At 45.2% G+C, this 19,415-nt stretch overlaps 1 protein-coding gene across 1 annotated transcript in view; it reads left to right on the top strand.

Moving 5' to 3' along the window:
• The window catches only part of mgat4b (alpha-1,3-mannosyl-glycoprotein 4-beta-N-acetylglucosaminyltransferase B), a 166,734-nt gene that overhangs the window by 111,750 nt on the left and 35,569 nt on the right, over window positions 1–19,415 (top strand). The window contains exons 7-8 of the mRNA XM_030739566.1: window positions 2,833–2,908; window positions 7,731–7,845. Coding sequence (XP_030595426.1) covers window positions 2,833–2,908; window positions 7,731–7,845 — 191 coding nt within the window. The remainder of the gene's footprint in view (window positions 1–2,832; window positions 2,909–7,730; window positions 7,846–19,415) is intronic.

The following is a 19,415-nucleotide window of genomic DNA, read 5'->3' as shown; positions in this document are numbered from 1 at the left end:
TCAGGCCTGAGCTGCAGCTGCAGGGAAACCCTCCTGAGCTCTGACCCCTCAAACAGTCGAGCGCTCGCTCTGTAAATATTGAGCGTGTGTGTGTGTGTGTTCAGCAAACCTCGTCTGTAAACACACCGATTGGATTCACCGCCAATTGCTTTGTTTTGTTTCTGGGAGCGACTGGAATTCACTGCGCTCTTTCTTTCCAACCACACACACCGGAGGTATCGATGGAAACCTGCAGTGTTCAGTTCATGCGAGGAAAGATGTGTATGTGTCCATGTGTGTTATGATATGTTCAGTGTGTGCAGAGTACTCTGCAAACTTTCAGACTGTTTCTCTGAGGCTGCACAAATGTTTGTGTTTCTTTTACTACAAACAGTCAAGGGTCCTCTGATGATACACAATCAATCCTGTAAGATCAGATTCAGAAAGGAAGAGTTCATCTCTTTGGTCTCTTTTTGGGCCTTTTGTGTGTCAGTTTGTGGTTGTTTCTTTTACCATTTTTGGTAGTTTTGTCTCTTTTTTTGTCCCTTTCTGCTCATATTTTGTCCTTTGATGGTGTTTCTGTTATCATTTGATCTCTGTGTTTTTTCTTTCTTTTTGGGACTCGTTTTTATGGCCCTTTGTGGTTCTTATGGGATAACTGACTTTCATAAAGAAATAAATAACTGCAACCTTGATCTTTAGCACTTAGAAGATCACACATACTCAAAAGGTTTACCCCAAAATCAAATATTTTATCTTTCACAATCACTGTTGTGTGAGTTTCTCAGTTTTTCTGCCCCGTGCTCAGTATAATGAAAGTAAATGGCACTGACCTAGTGGTGCTCAGAGAGCCCAAAATATCCGGTTACTCAGAAACATCCACAATGTTGTAAGAAGTTTCATAAAGAGACATTAGCAAAATAAAATGATGAGAATAAAAACAGGCAGCTGTGAGTGGCAGCACTGAGTTAATGCTGTGCTTTCACTGGGAGGATCCACACTCACGCAGCATTACCTTTACCCACAGATTACTGGGCTGAAGTCACTGTTAAGAGTGATTATCAATCATCAGACAGGGCTGTAGTTTTGATAGGGAAAAGAGGGGAGGCATGAAGGTGTGAAGAAGATTCAACCTGACAGGTTTCTTCAGTTCCAGAAACTGATGGAGAGTCCTGGGTAACCCAGTAATCGTGTGAGTTGGGCCAAGGTGTGACTCCTTTGAGAGGCTGCGCTGTAGCTGCTATCATATGTAAGCCATCACCTCTGTGGTGATGGCTGTTCACAGCGGATGTAAATGGCCTCCTTTACTCCTCGAGGGGAGCCTGGGACATTTGGAAACGTAAATGCAGCTCCTGGGTCTAAAAAAAGCAAAGCCAACATCCAGTCTTTCTAGTGTCCAGCAAGGGGCGACTGATTGTACAAGAAAACTGAGCTCAGCAAACACTTTCCTGATGAGTTTCATTTTGGGAATGACGTTCCTATCAGAGTCAGAAACAGCAGGGCACCGTTTAGGGCGGAGCTACCTTATCGTTGACAAGTCACTGCTTGTTTTCTCAGTCAGATCCTGTCGTGGGTTTGATATCCTGTCACGTATAGGGCTGTGTGGTGGAGAGGGGTGGACCCAAACGCAGGACGCAAAACAGAATTAAGCTAAAATTGCTTTATTTGCAGATTAACTGAGTAATACAATAAACACAAAAACCTGAAATCTCAACTGAGGCATAAACACGAAGCCTGGGAGAAAGGAGAAAACCAAATCACTAAACTAGACACACAGCTAAGGAGGAAACACTGACAACGCCGCAACAAGGAACAGAGAAAAACTGAGAGCTTAAATACACACAAGGAAATCAGGGAGAGTGGAAACAACAGGAAACAACGGAACAACAGGTGAAACAAATGAATGCAGGGGAAGCAAAATTAAACTCAAAGCACAGGGAGCACAAGACTACCAAAATAAAACAGGAAGTGACTCACCACGATGCACACGCAGACTTAACAGAACACAAGGACTAGAAAACACAGAGGGAACCTAAACACCACACAAGGAGCCACCCAAAGGAAGACTAAACACAAAAAGGGTGGAAGACAAGATCACAGGAGGAAACGAACACAGAGACACAGGAAGACCAGGGCCAAGGAAAACAGAACGCAAAGCAATAACCAACTGAGAACCTAAACAGTGAGAAAAACTAAAAAAACACAACCTGAAGAATACAACAAAACAGAACTATACAAAAGAAACTCAAAACACTGGGCCACTGGCCCAGGACCGTGACATACCCGCTGTTCTGTGATCTTTCATGTTGTGTTCATTATTAAATATCTTTAGTTTGGTCCTTGAGTTTTTGTAGTTTGAGTTATTTTCAGAATCGTTTTGAGTTCTCTTAGTTTTGCTGTCTCAGTTCTGTTTGAGGTTGTTTGTTAGCACTGTGTTCCTGTCTTCAGTTTATCCCGTCTTCCCTGTGTTCCCATGCTTAGTTAAGTATGTGTTACATCCTCTTTTATTTTGATAGTCTCTTGTATTTAGTTTTGCTTCCTAGTTCCACCTGTGTCCCTGGTGTTTGTCACCTTCCTGATTACCTTGTGTTACGGTGTGCGCCTCCCTCAACTCATTGTTGTGTTGTACCATTTGTCTCCTGCGTGTCTGGCTGTGAGTTTTCCTTCCCTGCTTTATTTGTGGTCTCTGTTTGCTTCCTTTGTTGGAATTCACCTTCGGCTTCATGAAAACCCATTAACCAATGATATGGTGTGTGTGCGTGCATGTGCAGTAACTGCGTGTGTGTGTGTGTCTAACATGAAGAGATGCAGATAATAGTATCCTATTAACATGATATTCGTCCTTTTCCTCAGGTGGAGGACGAAGCAGAACCTGGACTACTGCTTCCTGATGATGTACGCTCAGTCTAAAGGAACCTACTATGTCCAGGTAAAGGAAACCACAGAAGAAGAAGCTTCACAGTCACCGTGCAGCACGGGGACTTCCTGTGCTCTTCCATGCAGAGAGCCGTCTCTCTGAAGTCCGTGGGTATGAGCCTCCATCAGTGTGAATAGGACTGCTAGGACCACTTTTTTGCATTTTAAAATCCTTCTCCTCACCTACAAGGTTTTGAATAATCAGGCCCCATCTTATCTCAAAGACCTCATAGTACCATATCACCCCAACAGAGCACTTCGCTCTCAGACTGCTGGCTTACTTGTGGTTCCTAGGATACTTAAGAGTAGAATGGGAGGCAGAGCCTTCAGCTTTCAGGCGCCTCTTCTGTGGAACCAGCTTCCAGCTTGGATTCAGGAGACAGACACCCTCTCTATTTTTAAGATTAGGCTTCAAACTTTCCTTTATGATAAAGCTTATAGTTAGGGCTGGATCAGGTGACCCTGAACCATCCCTTAGTTATGCTGCTGTAGGCCTAGGCTGCTGGGGGGGTTCCCATAATGCACTGTTTCTTTTCATTCACCTTATTTACTTTGTTTATACTCCACTCTGCATTTAATCATTAATTGATATTAATCTCTGGCTGTCTTCCACAGCATGTCTTTTCTCTCCCCTCAGCCCAACCAGTCACAGCAGATGACCCCCCCTCCCTGAGCCTGGTTCTGCTGGAGGTTTCTTCCTGTTAAAAGGGAGTTTTTCCTTCCCACTGTCACCAAGTGCTGCTCATAGGGGGTCGTTTTGACTGTTGGGTTTTCTCTGTATTATTGTAGGGACCTTACCCACAATACAAAGCGCCTTGAAGCGACTGTTTGTTGTGATTTGGTGCTATATAAATAAAATTGAATTGAATTGAAATAAATAATGGCCCTGAAAACAAACAGCTGCACCCAAATGTTCTGCTTCAAATCAAAATATTATGTTTTCAGCGTGTGATTAATAACTTGTTTAAAATCATGTGTCTGCGATTATCCTGCATCTCTTTGTATTTAGTTATTCATCTTTTTACCTGCTTTGGTTATTTCATGTGTTTGTGGCATCGATGTGAGCCAAAATCCTGGAGGGGTGTTGTTTATTCTCCTGGATGGATTTTCAGTGCCGCTCGCTCGCTGCTTCACTGCTGCATCTTTGCTGGAACTCTAGTCTGCTTTGACCACAAACAGGATTCAGGATGAGGCGAGGTGTGATCAGAAACTTTCAGGACTCAAAAACTGACGTTAATATGAATGCAGGTGATTTTATTTCTTTTATTGTGTATTTATTCTCCCCTCAGGTCATCTCTATGTGTATGTTTAAGTCCTATTAGGAAGTCCTGAATAGGAAACTTTCACTTTCTTCTATTTGTTTTGCATCTCCTGTTTTTTTTTTGTTTTTTTGTCACTTTGTGTCTCTTTTTGGTCTTTACTGTGTATTTTGGACTTTAAGGGTAATTTTATGTTACATTTTGGTTGTTCATGTGTCTGTGGCTATGATGGAGACAGGAGGCTGAGCTGAAAGTGTTCAGATGTCCGTTGGAAGGATGGACGGGATTAGGAATGAGGAAATCAGAGGGCGGGTTAGAAATATTGGAGCTGCAGGCAGGAGGAACAGAGGAAGACCTCAGAGGAGGTTCATGGATGAAGGAGGACATGCAGAGGGTTGGAGTGACAGAGGTAGATGCTGGGATAGGAGAGAAGGAGGTCGATGATCTGCTGCAGCGCCCCCTAAAGGGAGCAGCTGACAGAAGGTGTCGGTTATTTCAGGTTGTGTCTCTTTGCAATTGTTGTGATTCACATTTCGGTTTCTTTGTGTCGGTTTTAGGTTGTTTTACTTCAGGTTTGGATTGTTGTGCATCTCTTTGTGGTCTTTTACACAAAACTTTAGTTATTTTTATTTTAATCATTCCAGCTGCATCTGTCTCATTTTAGTCACTTAAGTTTCAGTTGTTTTGTGTTCTTTTTGTGGTGATTTTTGGTCACATTTTGGTTGTTTTGTCGTCTTTTACACTACACTTTGCTTTTGGCTACATTTTTACATCCTGCAGCTCTCCCATAAATAACACACGACCTCTGAGCTCACAGCAAACAGTTGGCTCTGTAACATCTGAATATTCAGCAGCATCGGCTGATGTCATAAAGCTTTAAGATAAAAAGTCTCTGATGTCTGAAGCTGATGACGAAACTGTTGCATTGTGGGTAGACTGAGTGTGGCGTTAATGGAGGCATCTCTGAGGTTCCGTCAGTCTTTGTTCCCCTTAAAGAAGAAAAGAAGAAGAAGCAGACTCGTTCCTCCTCTTTGGCGTGTGGGACAGAAACAATCTGAATAAGCAGGAAATGAGGTGAACTGGTTCCTCCTGACCTGCAGACCCTCCGGCATCCTCCAGAGGCCCTAAAAACACCTCATAAATATATTTGACCTGACCCTGCTCTGCTTTCTCTGAGGAGATGGACCACCTTCGGCCTGAAGCCAGTGTTGCATTCAAGTGCGTTTCAGCAGCTCATGAATTCAAAGCATCCTGAGTCACATCCTGGTTCTGGTATTAAAAATTTAATGAAACCTAAAAATGCAGGCTTTGTGTCTTTAGCTGTGCCGTCCACCTCGTTACGCTCTCTAACCTTTAATTATCTTAGCTCAGTGATAATAAAGTACTGATGAATACTGATGTGGAGCGGCATTTAAAAGCCTCCCAAATGACCTTCCTGGCTTCGATTCTTCTTTTCTTTCTGCTTCTTTGCTCTTCTTTCAGAAGCTGTGTTCGAGCTCTCAGTCTGCGCTTTTATTTTGAATATTGATCGTATTAATATTGATTCTATCGGTCACATCTGTTCCTACCCTTCTCATCTTCGCCTGACGAGTTTTCTGAAGTGATCATGGTGCATCTGTGGAATTGGGAGCCTCATCTTAATCACTGTAAAACTGTGCACTCTTTATTGCTTTAGACTTTTAAAGGTAGTCTCTCTTCTGGGACCTGAATGTGGCTGAATTATAAAACCAGCAATTGTACAAAAATGCAGAAAGTGAATGACCAACAGAAATGGAAATGGTCACAAAGTGGGAAAATTCCAGCCACTGACATTTTTCCTCCACGATAAAGTAAAGAATACCTGCAGGCAGGTGATATCAGAGGTTGAGGCCGGAGGGGAACGCTGAGTTTTCCTGACTCGGTGGTTCTCAGTGGAATTACGAAGCATTTTCTGACAGGACCTGTGTGCAGGAAGTTCTGCAGATGGATGCTTTGATCTGCTGACTTGAATGCTGGTGTCCCTGCTGGAGCTGAACCCACTTATTTTTCCGGCTACTTTCCTGTGATGGAGCAGTCTCACTGCCATCATCTCAGCCGGTGGAGCTTCTGCCGCTCCCACACGGTGCGTTCTGACAGGGACACGGAGCAGAGACATGTTGTTTTGACACCTAAACTCTCTCTGAACTTTTCAGAGGTTTTACTCTTTGCACGCAGCGGCCGTGAGGGGATGAGGTAATTACTCCGTGTCGACTCCCCCAGGACAAAAAGGGAAGATGTCTGTCAGGAGGCTGCCATATATGGCTGGATAATCAGAGAGGCTTCAGCTGGTTTGAGGGCTGTTGAGTCTGGCTTCTCTCATGAAGCTTTAGTGGTTCCTTCACCAAGGCGAGAGAGGAGGCAGAAAACCTGTGAAACTTTCTGAAGAATAATGAAAACTGTGAGACAGGACATTTGGTTTAAGTCCTCGGGCAGGTTTGAATCTTACCTGCAGTCCAGACCCAGTGAAAACATATGGAGCTCTATGAAAGCACAAATAAGAGCAGCTAAAATCAGGAGCAGATCCTGAACACATGCAGAGGGTTGTTAACAGAAGAGCAGATGCAGCACGGGGGGGTAAAGTGTCTCCTGAGCGCTCTCCGAGCCACACTGCCACTCGCAGACTTCGATCACAGGCTCCGAGTTTGTTAGTCGTTCCTAATCATGAATATTATATTAGGAACCTAATATAATGGCGCCTTACTTGGAGTCCGCAGAGCAAACGGCCGGAGCAGGTTTGACAGAGGAGCGGGCGGGGTCCGAGGTGAATGAGCGGTGGGGAGTTGGCAGGCAGGAAGTGAGATGGGTGAGCGTGCAGACGCTGGCATGTACGGGGCGAAGTCCCCAGTCACAACGCCGGGAGAACAGCGAGAGTCGGACAACCACAGCCGAGCCTAAATACACGACCCGCAGGCGAGTAGAGGACTGCCAAGTGTGCGAGAAAGCACAGCTCCGCCCCAAAGGCCCACTCATCCACACAAAAACACCACCACCCATCCTGACACACTAAAAATGCACAAAATAAAACTTTTAAACGTAAATCATCAAATTTCAGTTTTATTGACTTTGTGAGACATTTGTGGAGGTTTGCATCATGAACCATGAATGACTTTAGTGCTGCACGCAGAAACTGTATGATTCTCAGCAGAGTTTGTTTCTGATCTCTCGTTTATGTTATAAATAATAAAAAGTGTAATTCAGACTTAATCTAAAAACGTCAGGTTTGAGGGTTTGAAATGATCTGCATGAACAGTTGCAGCTGTTGATCGCATTGATAAGCAGCAAAACTAATAACTGCAGCAGCCTCCTGCTCTCACCTCTGCTCCCCTCGTTCTTCTTCATTCGTTCATTGTTTTTATCTGACACTTTCATCCAGGAGGACACTTTACTCTGACAGGAGGTCTCACTCTGTCCTGAAGACCCAGCACCTCTAACTTTGATCAAACAGCACAAACACACACACGCACGCACGCACACGCACACACACACACACACACACACACACCTGATCTGCTGCTCTTAGGGGAAGGAAAATAAATAGACTCTCTCTCTGTGTTGCAGTTGGAGGATGATATAGTCGCTCGCCCGAACTTCTTCACCACCATGAAGAACTTTGCGCTGCAGCAGCCGTCGGAGGACTGGATGATCCTGGAGTTCTCTCAGCTCGGTTTCATCGGTGAGTAATGGCAGAGCATGTCCTTCGTGGGTCTCCTCTCAGCGTGTTAACTCAGAAAAAAGCACACAAGGTAAATGAACAACAAAAAAGAACAGGCTGCAGCTGTGAACAGTGTAACTACACTCTTCACATACTCTAAATGAAACTCAGTTCACAGCCAGGCTTTCTTTGAGTTAGCTGGCTTGATAAAACCTAAAGAGATGATGGTAACATGATGGTAATTACCAGCTTTCTCTGTTAGGCCTCAGTCACACAGGCCTAGACAGAGACTGGATGGCAACCAAGTGGTAACCACAATCACCAGGGAAACGTACCTTTATTGTCGAACTTCTGGGAGCGGCTCATGTCTGGAGCTATGGTTGGAGGACAGGTTACGTTAATGTATGTATCAGGAGTTTTTAGGAACCCTTTTGTTTTATTTTTTTTAATTGATTTTTACATGTGCTATATAAATAAAGTTTACTTACTAGGGAAAATATGTATTTTCCAACCAGTTGGAGAGTGGTTGCTGAAGGTTGTTGGAAGTTGCTGGAGGTTGCTGGGTGAAACTGTTTATATGGTGCTACACTGAATGGAAGACGCTGACTTGTCTGCAAACACTCACCAACTATTTGCTAAGCAGAGTGTGAAAAGTTGCAACACAGAGACCATTTGCCTTCAAAATAAAAGCTGCACATTTGAAATGTGTTGACTGCAGCACTGACAAACAACCTTTATCTTGAAGGTCTTTTGAACGGTCTCTGTTTCCAGTTTTGGTCACACTGTTTTCAAGTTTAAAAGTCCTCAGTGGTTAGTTCACGAGTGTTTGCAGAAAAGTCTGGGTCTTTCATATAAACCACAGGAGACCACAGCAGTCTGCTAGCAACCACAGCAATCTCAACCAAAGCAAGCAGCCTCTTAGCAACCAGCTTCAGCAGCAGCCAGACTCACAAATATGCATTTTTACCTCACAACCGGAGAATGGCCGACCACTCGCTAGGCCTGTGTGACTGAGGCCATAACTGGTTCAGCACTCACATAAAAAGTGTGTTTGACAGGTCATTCGACTCTTCCTCTGCACCGCCTACTCCAACCAGAGAAAATAGGTAATCTTCTGATTTCATTAGTTAATAAGCTTATTTAACCAGTCAGTGCTGCCGATTGTAACATGAGCTCTGAAACTTCATTCAGACATTACAGGTTACTCAGTGCGTCCCACGGCCCAATGAAGGTCCAAAGACATGCATGCTGCATTACTGAGCTCGATAAAGTGTTTTAACTGTACAGAACAAAGTGCTGTATGATTCTATGGTTAAAATGTGGCCTGAGTGCTTTGAGTGGTAGAAAAACACTATAAGTGCAAATACAGTACATCATTAAAAAGGCTCTCAGCCTTCCACTTACTCTCTCCTTTCTTTAATATTTTAAAGTTGTAATCACCACCGATGGATGCTTTTTATTTTCAATAATCGTAGTTTCTCATCCTGGGCTGACAGACCTCCACCTGCCTCCTTCTTTTTCTTTTGCTGTTTTTCTGTTTCAGCTCTGATGCCAAACCTTTTCTTTTCGTTGACCTGAATCACAGTCTCAGGGGAGCAACATTCACCGCTTTTCTTTTCTTTTTCCATAAAATAAAAAGCTTCTCTTTCTCTGTGGCTTCAGTTCCTTCAGTTGTGAAATCCTCCTGCATTTTGCTTCTCTTAGGCATGATTCACACGTAGGCGCTGCTTCCACGCCTGGTGGTGCGCGAGCCTGATGCTGTCTTTGCTTTCACCATCGTCGTACTCAGGCTAACTCGGCCATTAATGTGAGCCAGGCTAGGCCAGGATATTCAAATAACGTGATTTGATTGCTTAGCGGCACCACTGGAGTGATTTGATTCTGATTTGTGCTTGAAAATTGAAACTTTTCTCAACTTTTCAAGTGAAAGCAGCACAAGCAAGATGAAACAACAGACCTAAAATTCAGCAGCATCTAAAACAAACCTGAATCCTGTTTTCACCAGTTTCTCTGAGGGAAACATGTTTACTATCATGGAGAAATGGGTGCATGACAGTCCACAGACTTCATCCTGACTCAGAATGGGTCACGGTGTTAAGAATAAAACTTATAGGGCTCACATTTCAGGAGGCAGGAGAACGTCTGCACTGATGGAGGCCTGATGTTTCCGAAGCTTTCAAAAGTATGCAGTGAAGCTGTGATGCAGGCAGTGAGGTGTGCAGCCTCTGGCAGGATGTGAAGCTGATTTCCAGTCTCCTTCTGACTGATGAATTAAAGCCAGCAGATTAATTGAGGCATCAGCCTATATCTGATCTGCCTTCTAATTATTCTGTCAGGGATAATCAATGACTTCTACCTTCCTGGAGCCAATCAGCTGACGGCAGCATGCAGAACAAAGACCTTCCTCGCCCAGAACCATAAGTCAGTGAAAGCTGGAGGTGTTCAGACGGAAGAAAAACCTTCATCTTCAGTTGGACCAGAGGTGCAGCTCAAGAGCTGACTTAAAATTGTGTATTTGTGCTCCAGTGTGTGGCCTGAAACCAAAGTTCAGACATTCAACACCCTGAAAAAGCTAAATCTTCTTCACAGCCATCTTGAATTTGCTTCGACTGGTGCTCACCAGACTTTCCTGGACTCCATCCATCCATTTTCTTCTGCTTATCCTGTTCAGGATCGCGGGGGGGCTGGAGCCTATCCCAGCTGTCATAGGGTGAGAGGCAGGGTACACCCTGAACAGGTCGCCAGCCTGTTGCAGGGCCAACACAGAGAGACAGACAACCTTTCACACTCACATTCATACCTATGGGCAATTTAGAGTGGCCAATTAACCTAACCCCACGTCTTTGGATTGTGGGAGGAAACCCACACAGGCAGAACGGGGAGAACATGCAAACTCCACAGAGAGAGAGAGAGAGGCCCGGGCCAAGGTGGACTCAAACACAGACCTTCTAGATGTTATTCTAACTGTGAGGCAGCAGTGCTAACCACTGCGCCACCGTGCTGCCCCTTTCCTGGACTGCTGAAAATAATCGATTGAGAGTTTTAAAATGATAAATTCTCAGGACCTTTGTGGCTTGAAGACCCAAAGACATGCGTCAGCTTCAGCTGGACTGATATTAGTCCAGCTGATATTATTAAGCTACTACTAAAAGTCAGAGCTGCTGAGCAGCACCGTGATTTCAGGCTGATGCTAGTGTTTAATGTCCAGGGTATCAACCCCAAATGGACATACATGCATACAGACACAGCAGTGGTGCCCATGTTTTTATCCGCTGATCACTGATCAATGCGTCATTGGCAACACAGAAAACGGGTTAGCGCTTAGGTCTTGGCCTGTGAGGCAGCTGTTGCAGTGCATTGTGGGATTTGTAGTATAAGTGGTGGGAGTGCCATGTACCCGCAGGCTAACAGCTATATGAAATCATCTCACAGACCGTATAAAATCACACATGTGGCATAGACAAACTTCTGGGCTCCTTTTCCCTGTGAGCTGTTTCCTGATGAGTTCAGTTTTGCTGGTTTCAGGTCAAAGTGAACAGAAATGAGACCAGAACAGAAAAGGACTGTGTAGTTAAAAAAAAAAAGAAAGATGATTATCCAGGATTTTACATCTTGTGATTGACACGTTAGCTGAGAGAGTTTAAGCTTAATTTTTAGTTACTTTATAATCTGATCATGGATCTGCTTTAAAAATCATTTACTTCATTAAAAAGGTGGCATGAGGCAGACCAGCAGACCCACACCTGAGCGGGACCAGGTTCATCCCAAGGGACATTTTTCCACAGTTTTTCTTGCTCATTCTGCAGCGCCCCCTGGTGTGTGGACACCACTCAACTTGGGTCTGACAGATAGTGTGACTTTATTGGACGCGCTGTGCAGCTTTTTACCACCTCGGTGTGATGTTTGTGTTTTTGCTGCAGAAGCTGTGTGAGGTGATTTTAAACTAGTTGTTGTTGCTGGTTGTTGTTTTGGAGGCAACTCCAGTGGGTGAGCGGGTGGAGGGACAGCGAGGAGTGTTTGATTCCTCCATCACCCGCTCTCAGTAATGACAGGCCAAGCACTCGGGGACCTATTAGGGAAGAGTGGAGCAGAAAAGGCTCATGGGATAACAGTCATGCTGTGTAGTTTTGTGAGTGTTTCAAAGCTGAACAACACATTTTTATGCCGTGAGCTGAAAATCACAACATGATCCTCCAGCACAGAAATAAATTCTCTCTGTTTGTGCTTTTCCTCATTTCCTGTTCTGATGGTTAAATGTGACCTCCTAATTAAGAGATCTGTGTATGAACAATAATCCCTGTAAGGCAAAAGTTCAGGCTGTAAACACACAGTTTAGACAAAGGTAATGTCGCTAATATAAGTCGAAGCAGCCCCGCCCACCCATTCTATCTGTGAGGGGCAGCCAATCAGAAGAAAGTTGGCCTCAAAGACAGTGTAAATCTACTGAAGAACTAAAATGTGTTTCTGGAAATTAGTAGTACTCTAAGTAAAAATACACTTACTGTGTTTTTAAAGGGGAACTGTATTCTCTTTGCTCCCGGCATTGTGCTGCAGGTCTGGATGTTTATATTAAACATTTCATATAATGAGGTAAATGTGTGTAAATGTAATCATCATGAATCAAAAGTAATCAGTATTCAGGCTCCTCTGGATACCCGGCACACCCACAGAGTCAAACTACAGTCACTGATGTTTCAGGTGTTACAGTGGGACTGACACAAAGACAGGAGGCTGAGCTGAAGATGCTCAGATCTTCGCTGGGAGTGAGCAGGGTGGATAAGATCAGAAATGAGTCCATCAGAGGGACGGCTCAGAGTCAGAGAGGTGGAGTGGAGATGGTTTGGACATGTGCAGGGGAGGGAGGGTGGAGATACTGGAGCTGCAGAAGAGGAAGACCTCAGAGGAGGTTCATGAATGCAGTGAAGGAGGACATGCAGAGGGTTGGAGTGGGTTGGAGTGATGCTGGGACAGGGTGAGATGGAGGCAGATGATCCACTGTGGTGCTGCTTGTGCTTCTGGGTTATCTCCATATTAAACTTCTTCGATGAGTCTGTTTAAGTGTCCCTCACAGAAATGTTCAGGTGAGGTAAAAGTAGACTGAACTTGTACATGAGAACATTTATCAATATGAATGAATAATTATAAATAACTGGCTCCATCTGAAAAGCTGCCAGGCTTTGTTGAAGTCTGAGCTGTTTCGATGTGTTAAATCCTCTCACTCGTACTGTCCCCATTTTAACACGAAGCCTCAGGACTGAATTGTTTTGCAGTATCTCTGGAGAAACATCAGTATTTATCCAGACACATCTGTCTCCGTGGAGACACTCTGCAGTTGTCTGAACGCCAACTCCCTCGCCGCCTCGTCTCCGCCCCGGGCGTAGCTTCTCCATCAAAAGAAATTAAACATTTTTACTTGTGAATTATTGATCATGCTAACTGCAGAGGAGAAAACAATCAATTATCATTATGTGTGTTATGAAACCCTGAAGGATGCAGAAAAACTCCAAACAGATTTTATATTATTGGCATAACAGCATCCGATAAAAATCTCTTTAACTCGGTTATTTAACAGATGTGAGTGAAGCGTGTTGGAGGTGAGGACGTACTCGCTCTGCACGGGGACATCATTAAGAGGAATCCTCAGATGTGATGCTCCTGCTGCGGGAGGCTGATGAAACTGTTGCTTTCTGGGTCGTCTGACAGTGACGTTAATGAAGGGCTCAGAGTCGCTCTCTGCCTTCATCACACGGCCTTTGTTCTCTGTAAAGAGGAAAAACTGTGTCGGACAACATGAGGTGATGAAGAGCATCCAGCTCAGAGCGGGACATGATAATAATGGCAATAATGAGGGTAATTAAAAATACTGATTAATATGTGTTTAAAAACCACGACACACTTTCAGAAGTGTTTCCATGATTTTTGGCTCTGTGAAATAAATGAGAAACACTGGAGGAATAACAGGATAACTGAGGCGTCCTTTGTTTCAGCAGGTGTCTGAGGGCGTTGAATAAAAGCGCGCCAACACAACAAACTTATTAAACTTCTCAGCTATGAAGATAGAAACTGTTTCTATTCACATTTAAGTGATGCATCAGGTCGTATATATTTGAGTCCCTTTAGAACCCCAAACCTTTAATGCAGTTTGGTTCTTTGAAATATTTTCAGGACAGATTTTAACAGTTGGATTTCCATCCAGCTTTTTCTCACTTACACACTTACATGATTCAGATCATCAAACACATTTTAATGTTAGACAAAGAAAACCTGAGTAAATACCAAAGCTCTCCAAACCTGCCTGCCTGTGTGAAAAAGTAACTGTCCCCACCTTAAATCTTTAATTAACTGTGATTAAACACATTTTTATAAAGCTGCATTCAGTCTGACAGCCACGCTCGGGCCTGATCACTGCAGACCTGCTGAATCAAGAACTCCTTAAATAGAACCTGTCTAGCAAAGTGAAGCAGGTTAAAGATCTCAGAAACACATCATCCATGAGCTAAAGGTCTGAAAGGATTACAGGGACATTTCTGAGGCTTTGGGACTCCAGAGAACCACGGTGAGAGCTGTTATCCACACATGGAACAGTGGGGAACCTTCCAGGAGAGGCCGGCTACCAAAATTACTCCAAGAGCATGGAGGACTCATCCAGGAGGTCTCAGAAGAACCCAGAACAACATCTAAAGAGCTGCAGGCCTCACTTTGCTCAGATAAGGTCAGAGTTCATGATTGAACAATCAGAAAGAGACTGGGCAAAAATGGCGTCCAAGGAGAGACCCTCTGCTGTCCAACAAGAACACAAAGGCTCGTCTCACATCTGCCAACAAACATCTGGATGATCCCCGAGACTTCTGGGAAAATATTTTAACACAGGGTTTCATAAAGAGAACATCAGACCAACAGTCAGACATGGTGGTGGTGGTGTGATGGTCTGGGGCTTCTTTGCTGCAATTGATGGAACCATGAATTTTGCTCTACCAGGCAAACTGAAGGAGGATGTCTGCCCATCAGTTCATGCCCTGAAGCTCACTTATTTATTTATTTATTTATTTGTATTTTTATTTTTTTATTTGAATATAGTCCTTGGGGTTATAGATCTTGTACAGCACTTTGGTCAACGTCGTGGTTTTAAATGTGCTATATGAATAAACTTGACTTGACTTGGGTTATGCAGCAGGTCCACCTCCGAATGGCTCAAACTAAATGAAGGTTTTTGGAGCGGCCGAGTCAAAGTGTGGACTTAAATCAGAGTGAAATGCTTTGACCTCAAACAGACCGTTCATGATGGAAAACCCTCCAATGTGGCTGAATTCAAACAATCCTGCAAAGCAGCGGGCCAGAGTTCCTCCACAGTGATGAGAAACACTCACTGACAGTTATCACAAACTCCTGACTGCAGTTCTTGTTGCCGAGGGTGGAAGAGCCAGGTATCAGGTGTAGGGGGCAGTTACTTTCTCACAGCGCTGTAAACATCCACCAGATTAATGCTGAAAAACTCTGGTGTAAATCCAAAGCTTTATTGCTGCATAGTTGATAGCTGAGTGGCTCTGTGGTGTAGTGGTTAGCACATTCATCTCACACATTAAGGATCCCTGGTTTGAGACTGGGAGGGGACCTGACCTCAGGGGTCACAGCCTGGATCAATGGGAAGGTTGCTGCCAGGCTGATAAGCTCTGATAACTGTACACGTTACATGAAAGATGGATATCACCTGTCAGTCAAGGAGGCCACACCCCTAATGCAACCTTAAAGCCTTAATAGAATTTAAACAGGTGAGTTATAGAAGCATCCTCCTCCCCGTACAGCTGTTATGAAGGAGGAAATTATCCACAGAGACCAAAGCAGTTTCTGTATCAGCCTGTAAACATGTTTATTTAACATGGGAGTCTGTGGGACTGACTCATGTCAGAGGAACTGCAGGTTTACAGCAACAACATGGACTGAAAAATGAAGCTACCAACTGACTGTGTTTAAAATGAAAAACAGGAAGTGGATTGGTGCTGCATTAGTTTGAAACAGACAGCAGCTTTCATTGATGGTGGAGGCAGACAGGAAACGGGGGGAAGATACAGGGGAAAACATGCAGGCACACTGGCGACAGACCAGGACTTGAACCCGCGCCACAACGCGGCATATATATGGTCACCTGCTCCACCCCTGAGCTACCCAGGCACGCTTGAAAGTGTTGTTTTAACAGCATGTGTGAAGCTGCCCAGAAACAATCAGAGAAACGAAGCAGATGCAGTGATGTTGTGGGGTGGCTGTAGCTCAGTAGGTAGAGCAGGTCACCTACTGATCGGAAGGTCAGCGGTTCGATTCCTGGCTACTCCAGGCTACATGCCAATGTATCCTTGGGCAAGATACTTAACCCCAAGTTGCTCTCCGACCGTCCTGTCGGAGTGTGAATGTGTATGAATGTTAGCTAATTAAAAGCACTTAGCTTAGTAAAACATGGAAGTGCTTGTATGAATGGGAGTGCATGGGTGAATGTAAAACATGTTGTATAAGCGCTTTGAGTGCTCTGACTCTGAGTAGAAAAGCGCTATATAAGAACTAGTCCATTTACCATGTTTCTGTTTCCTGTTTGTTTTCTGAATGAATCTTTTTCAGTGGTCTCGTGTCTTTAACAGGTTTTGGCAGCATGGACCATCTCACACCATACTCGAATTTGATTTGTTGGAGAAATGATGGAGAGGGGCACAGAAATAGAAAGAGACATGGAGGTGAATACAGATGGAGGCGTGGAGTGATAGAGAGCAGCATGAGCCTCGTCTCTGAGGTGGATGATGTTGATTTCACACCTGGATGTTTGTGCTCATCCCTGAATGTCTGAGCATCACAAACCACCACCTCCTCCTCCTTCCTCCAGGCCCCCCTCTGGTCTTTGGCTGCGACCTTACGAATCCTCCCTGACCCTGAGTCGCCTGCGAGCAGAGGCTGCTTTAATAAATTCATCAGGGTGAAGCTGACTCACTGAATTAAATCAGACGGAGGGAGAGATGTGGTGCTGCGGGGCTGCTCTCTAATTCAAGTCTTTGAATTTGGGTTTTGCATTTGCTAAGTTTAGCCTCTCTTCAGCCTCGTTCACGTCTGCAGGGAAGAGTTTTATCCCGATGCCTCGTTGAGGCGGCCTCCGGCCCTCCGGAGGCTCAACTGTCTGAATGGATCAGGGCGGAGACGAAGGGGCAGGAGCGTGGCAGAGCTCTCTGCTGGCCTTTTAATTCGCGCTCGTCATTGTTTCAGTCTGTGGAGACTGTGCGTTTCACTTTCTGACCTTTAATTTCTAGATAAGGTTCCCTCAGCTCAGCCTGACTCTGCTGAGAAAACAACCAGACTGAAAAGCTGAGCGACAACAAGTTGTTTCAGGCTGCTCACAGCAAACGCTGGCTTGCTGTGTTGACAGTGGGAATGAGGCGACGGATGGGATGGGCCTGAAACTGTCCAGGCTCAATTCTGAATGAAAACAACAGGAGACGCACCTGGCTCCGCCCTCGCAGGTTATGCAAGGTGAAGATCGCTAATGCTCCATACATCAGTCAGCAGCATTTTCCACAGTGAGTCAAGCTGTGGAAATTTTGGGTTCACCCCTGTTAATAGAATCACTCAGTCTTGAAACTGAGTCGAACATTAAAAATGAACAATTACCCTCAGACCCAAGTATTAATAAGGAACATTTCAGTTCTTTGTCATCCAGTAATCACCTCTCAAATTCAGCTTCCTGAACCAGCCATATCAGACACTCACATAATTGCCTATAAAGCACCACCATCTGCCTTACCACACTCCCACAAAGACTGCATTCCTCACATTTTGGACAATATAACAGTGGAAAATAATACGACTAAGCTGCCCCCAGAAGAATTCAGGTCAGATATGTGCAACTTAGTTTCCAGGCATTGTGTGCTGTGGTTTAGGCAACCCTGTGATGGGCAGGGGGACACCATAGCACACAGGCTTCATGGATTGATGTCAGAACACCTTTGGCTTCTGGACTCTTTACACATCTTAACTAAAAATCTTGTCAAACAAATCACTCATTCTGTTGCGCTCACTCTCCCCTCTGAGACCCATGAATCAACCGTTCCCAGTAATTTGGCATGCAAAAAGACTTTGGTTTTGAGACTGAGGATGTTATAGAGACTGTTGTTGCAGCTACTGAGGTAGCCCTGGACTCTGTTTCTGACCCCCTTAAGACTGTTGCTGCTGTTGAGGTTTCCCTTGTGCCTGAGCACCCGTGCCTGTTCCTCGGGTGGGAATGGCTGTGGACCGGCCCATCCTTGCACCCATACGTATGCCTCGGGTGAGGTCAGCTACGGCTCACCCTCGACCCCAGCTTCAGGAGACCACTATGACCTCTTATAAGCAGCCCGAGTTGTCTGAAATGGCTTTGTGCCTTGCAGAGAAGCTTCAATCATTGGAGGTCATGGCTACATGCCCAGCGCCGCCTCAGCAGCCTGCACCAAACCCCTTAACGCCACCTCGGCCCTCAGCAGCGCCTCGGCCTGCACTTCATTGGTCTTCACCACCACATCAGACTCACCCGAACAATCCCCAACGCAGCCCCAGGCGTCGGAGGAGACAGCTGTGCGCCCTGCAAAGCAGCCCCAGCCTGCGCATCCAGTGCCCGAGCGCCCGGAGGGTCCCACTCAGCCAGAGCCCCATCCTGCATCTCACCCGGAGCCCAAGGGTCCTGAGGTGTCCGCTCAGTCCAAGCGTCCCAAGGATCTAGTTCAGGTCAAGCCTCGCCTGGAGGTGTGCCATTCCCTCCTTCATTGGCCCCCCGTCTTGCCTCGCCGCCGCTGGGATTGCGGCCGGCCCCCTGATCTGTCTCACTTCTTTGATGTTCCTCGGCCTCTGGGTCTGGTTCCTTGGCCTGGATGACCTCCTAACCTGTTGGAACTCTGTCATCGGCCCCTTGACCTATTTGAACTCTGGGCTAGCCCCCTGGCCAGGACAGCCCCCTGAACTTTTTTGAACTATTTTTACTTCTGTTCTGCCCCATTCTGACACCCTGTTTTGGACTGTTTCTGGGTTTTTGCCGTCGCTTTTTGTTCTAGCCTTGTGTTTTTGTTTTTTGTTCTGCTCCTTGGCCTTGGCCCTCTTGAACTGTTTGGCCCTTGCCCTGCTTCATCCCTGGTGTTTTGGGGTTATGGACTTTTACCTGGGTTTGTGCTGCCGCTTTTTGTTTTGTTTTGGCTCGATGTGTGTGTGGCCTTTGCGCTATGTTTTGTTTCTAGATTCCTTTGTTCCTGTCTCCCCTGTGTCTGTGTTTCTCTGTCTTTTTCCCTGTGTCTTGGTCCATGTTTAAGTGTGTTCTGTGTTAAGTCTGCGTGTACCTTGTTAGGTGTTTCCTGTTTTATTTTGACAGTCCTGTGTGCCCTGCATGTTGTGTGGTGTTTTGCTTCCTGTGTTTGATTAGTATGATTTTGTCCACCTGTTCTCCCAGCTGTTAACTGTTTTCCCTCGTCATTCCCGGTGTATTTATTGTCTGCATTTCCCTCTGTTCCTTGTCGCGTCCTCCCTCATGGAGGTGTGGTTCTGTTCATGTTTTGCTGTCACTTCGGCAACCTCAGTTTTGTATATTTTTGGATTAC

Source organism: Archocentrus centrarchus, chromosome 10 (assembly GCF_007364275.1).
Source record: "Archocentrus centrarchus isolate MPI-CPG fArcCen1 chromosome 10, fArcCen1, whole genome shotgun sequence".
Lineage (NCBI taxonomy): Eukaryota > Metazoa > Chordata > Actinopteri > Cichliformes > Cichlidae > Archocentrus > Archocentrus centrarchus.
Note: the sequence above shows the minus strand (reverse complement) of the source record. Positions and strands in the feature narration are given on the sequence as shown.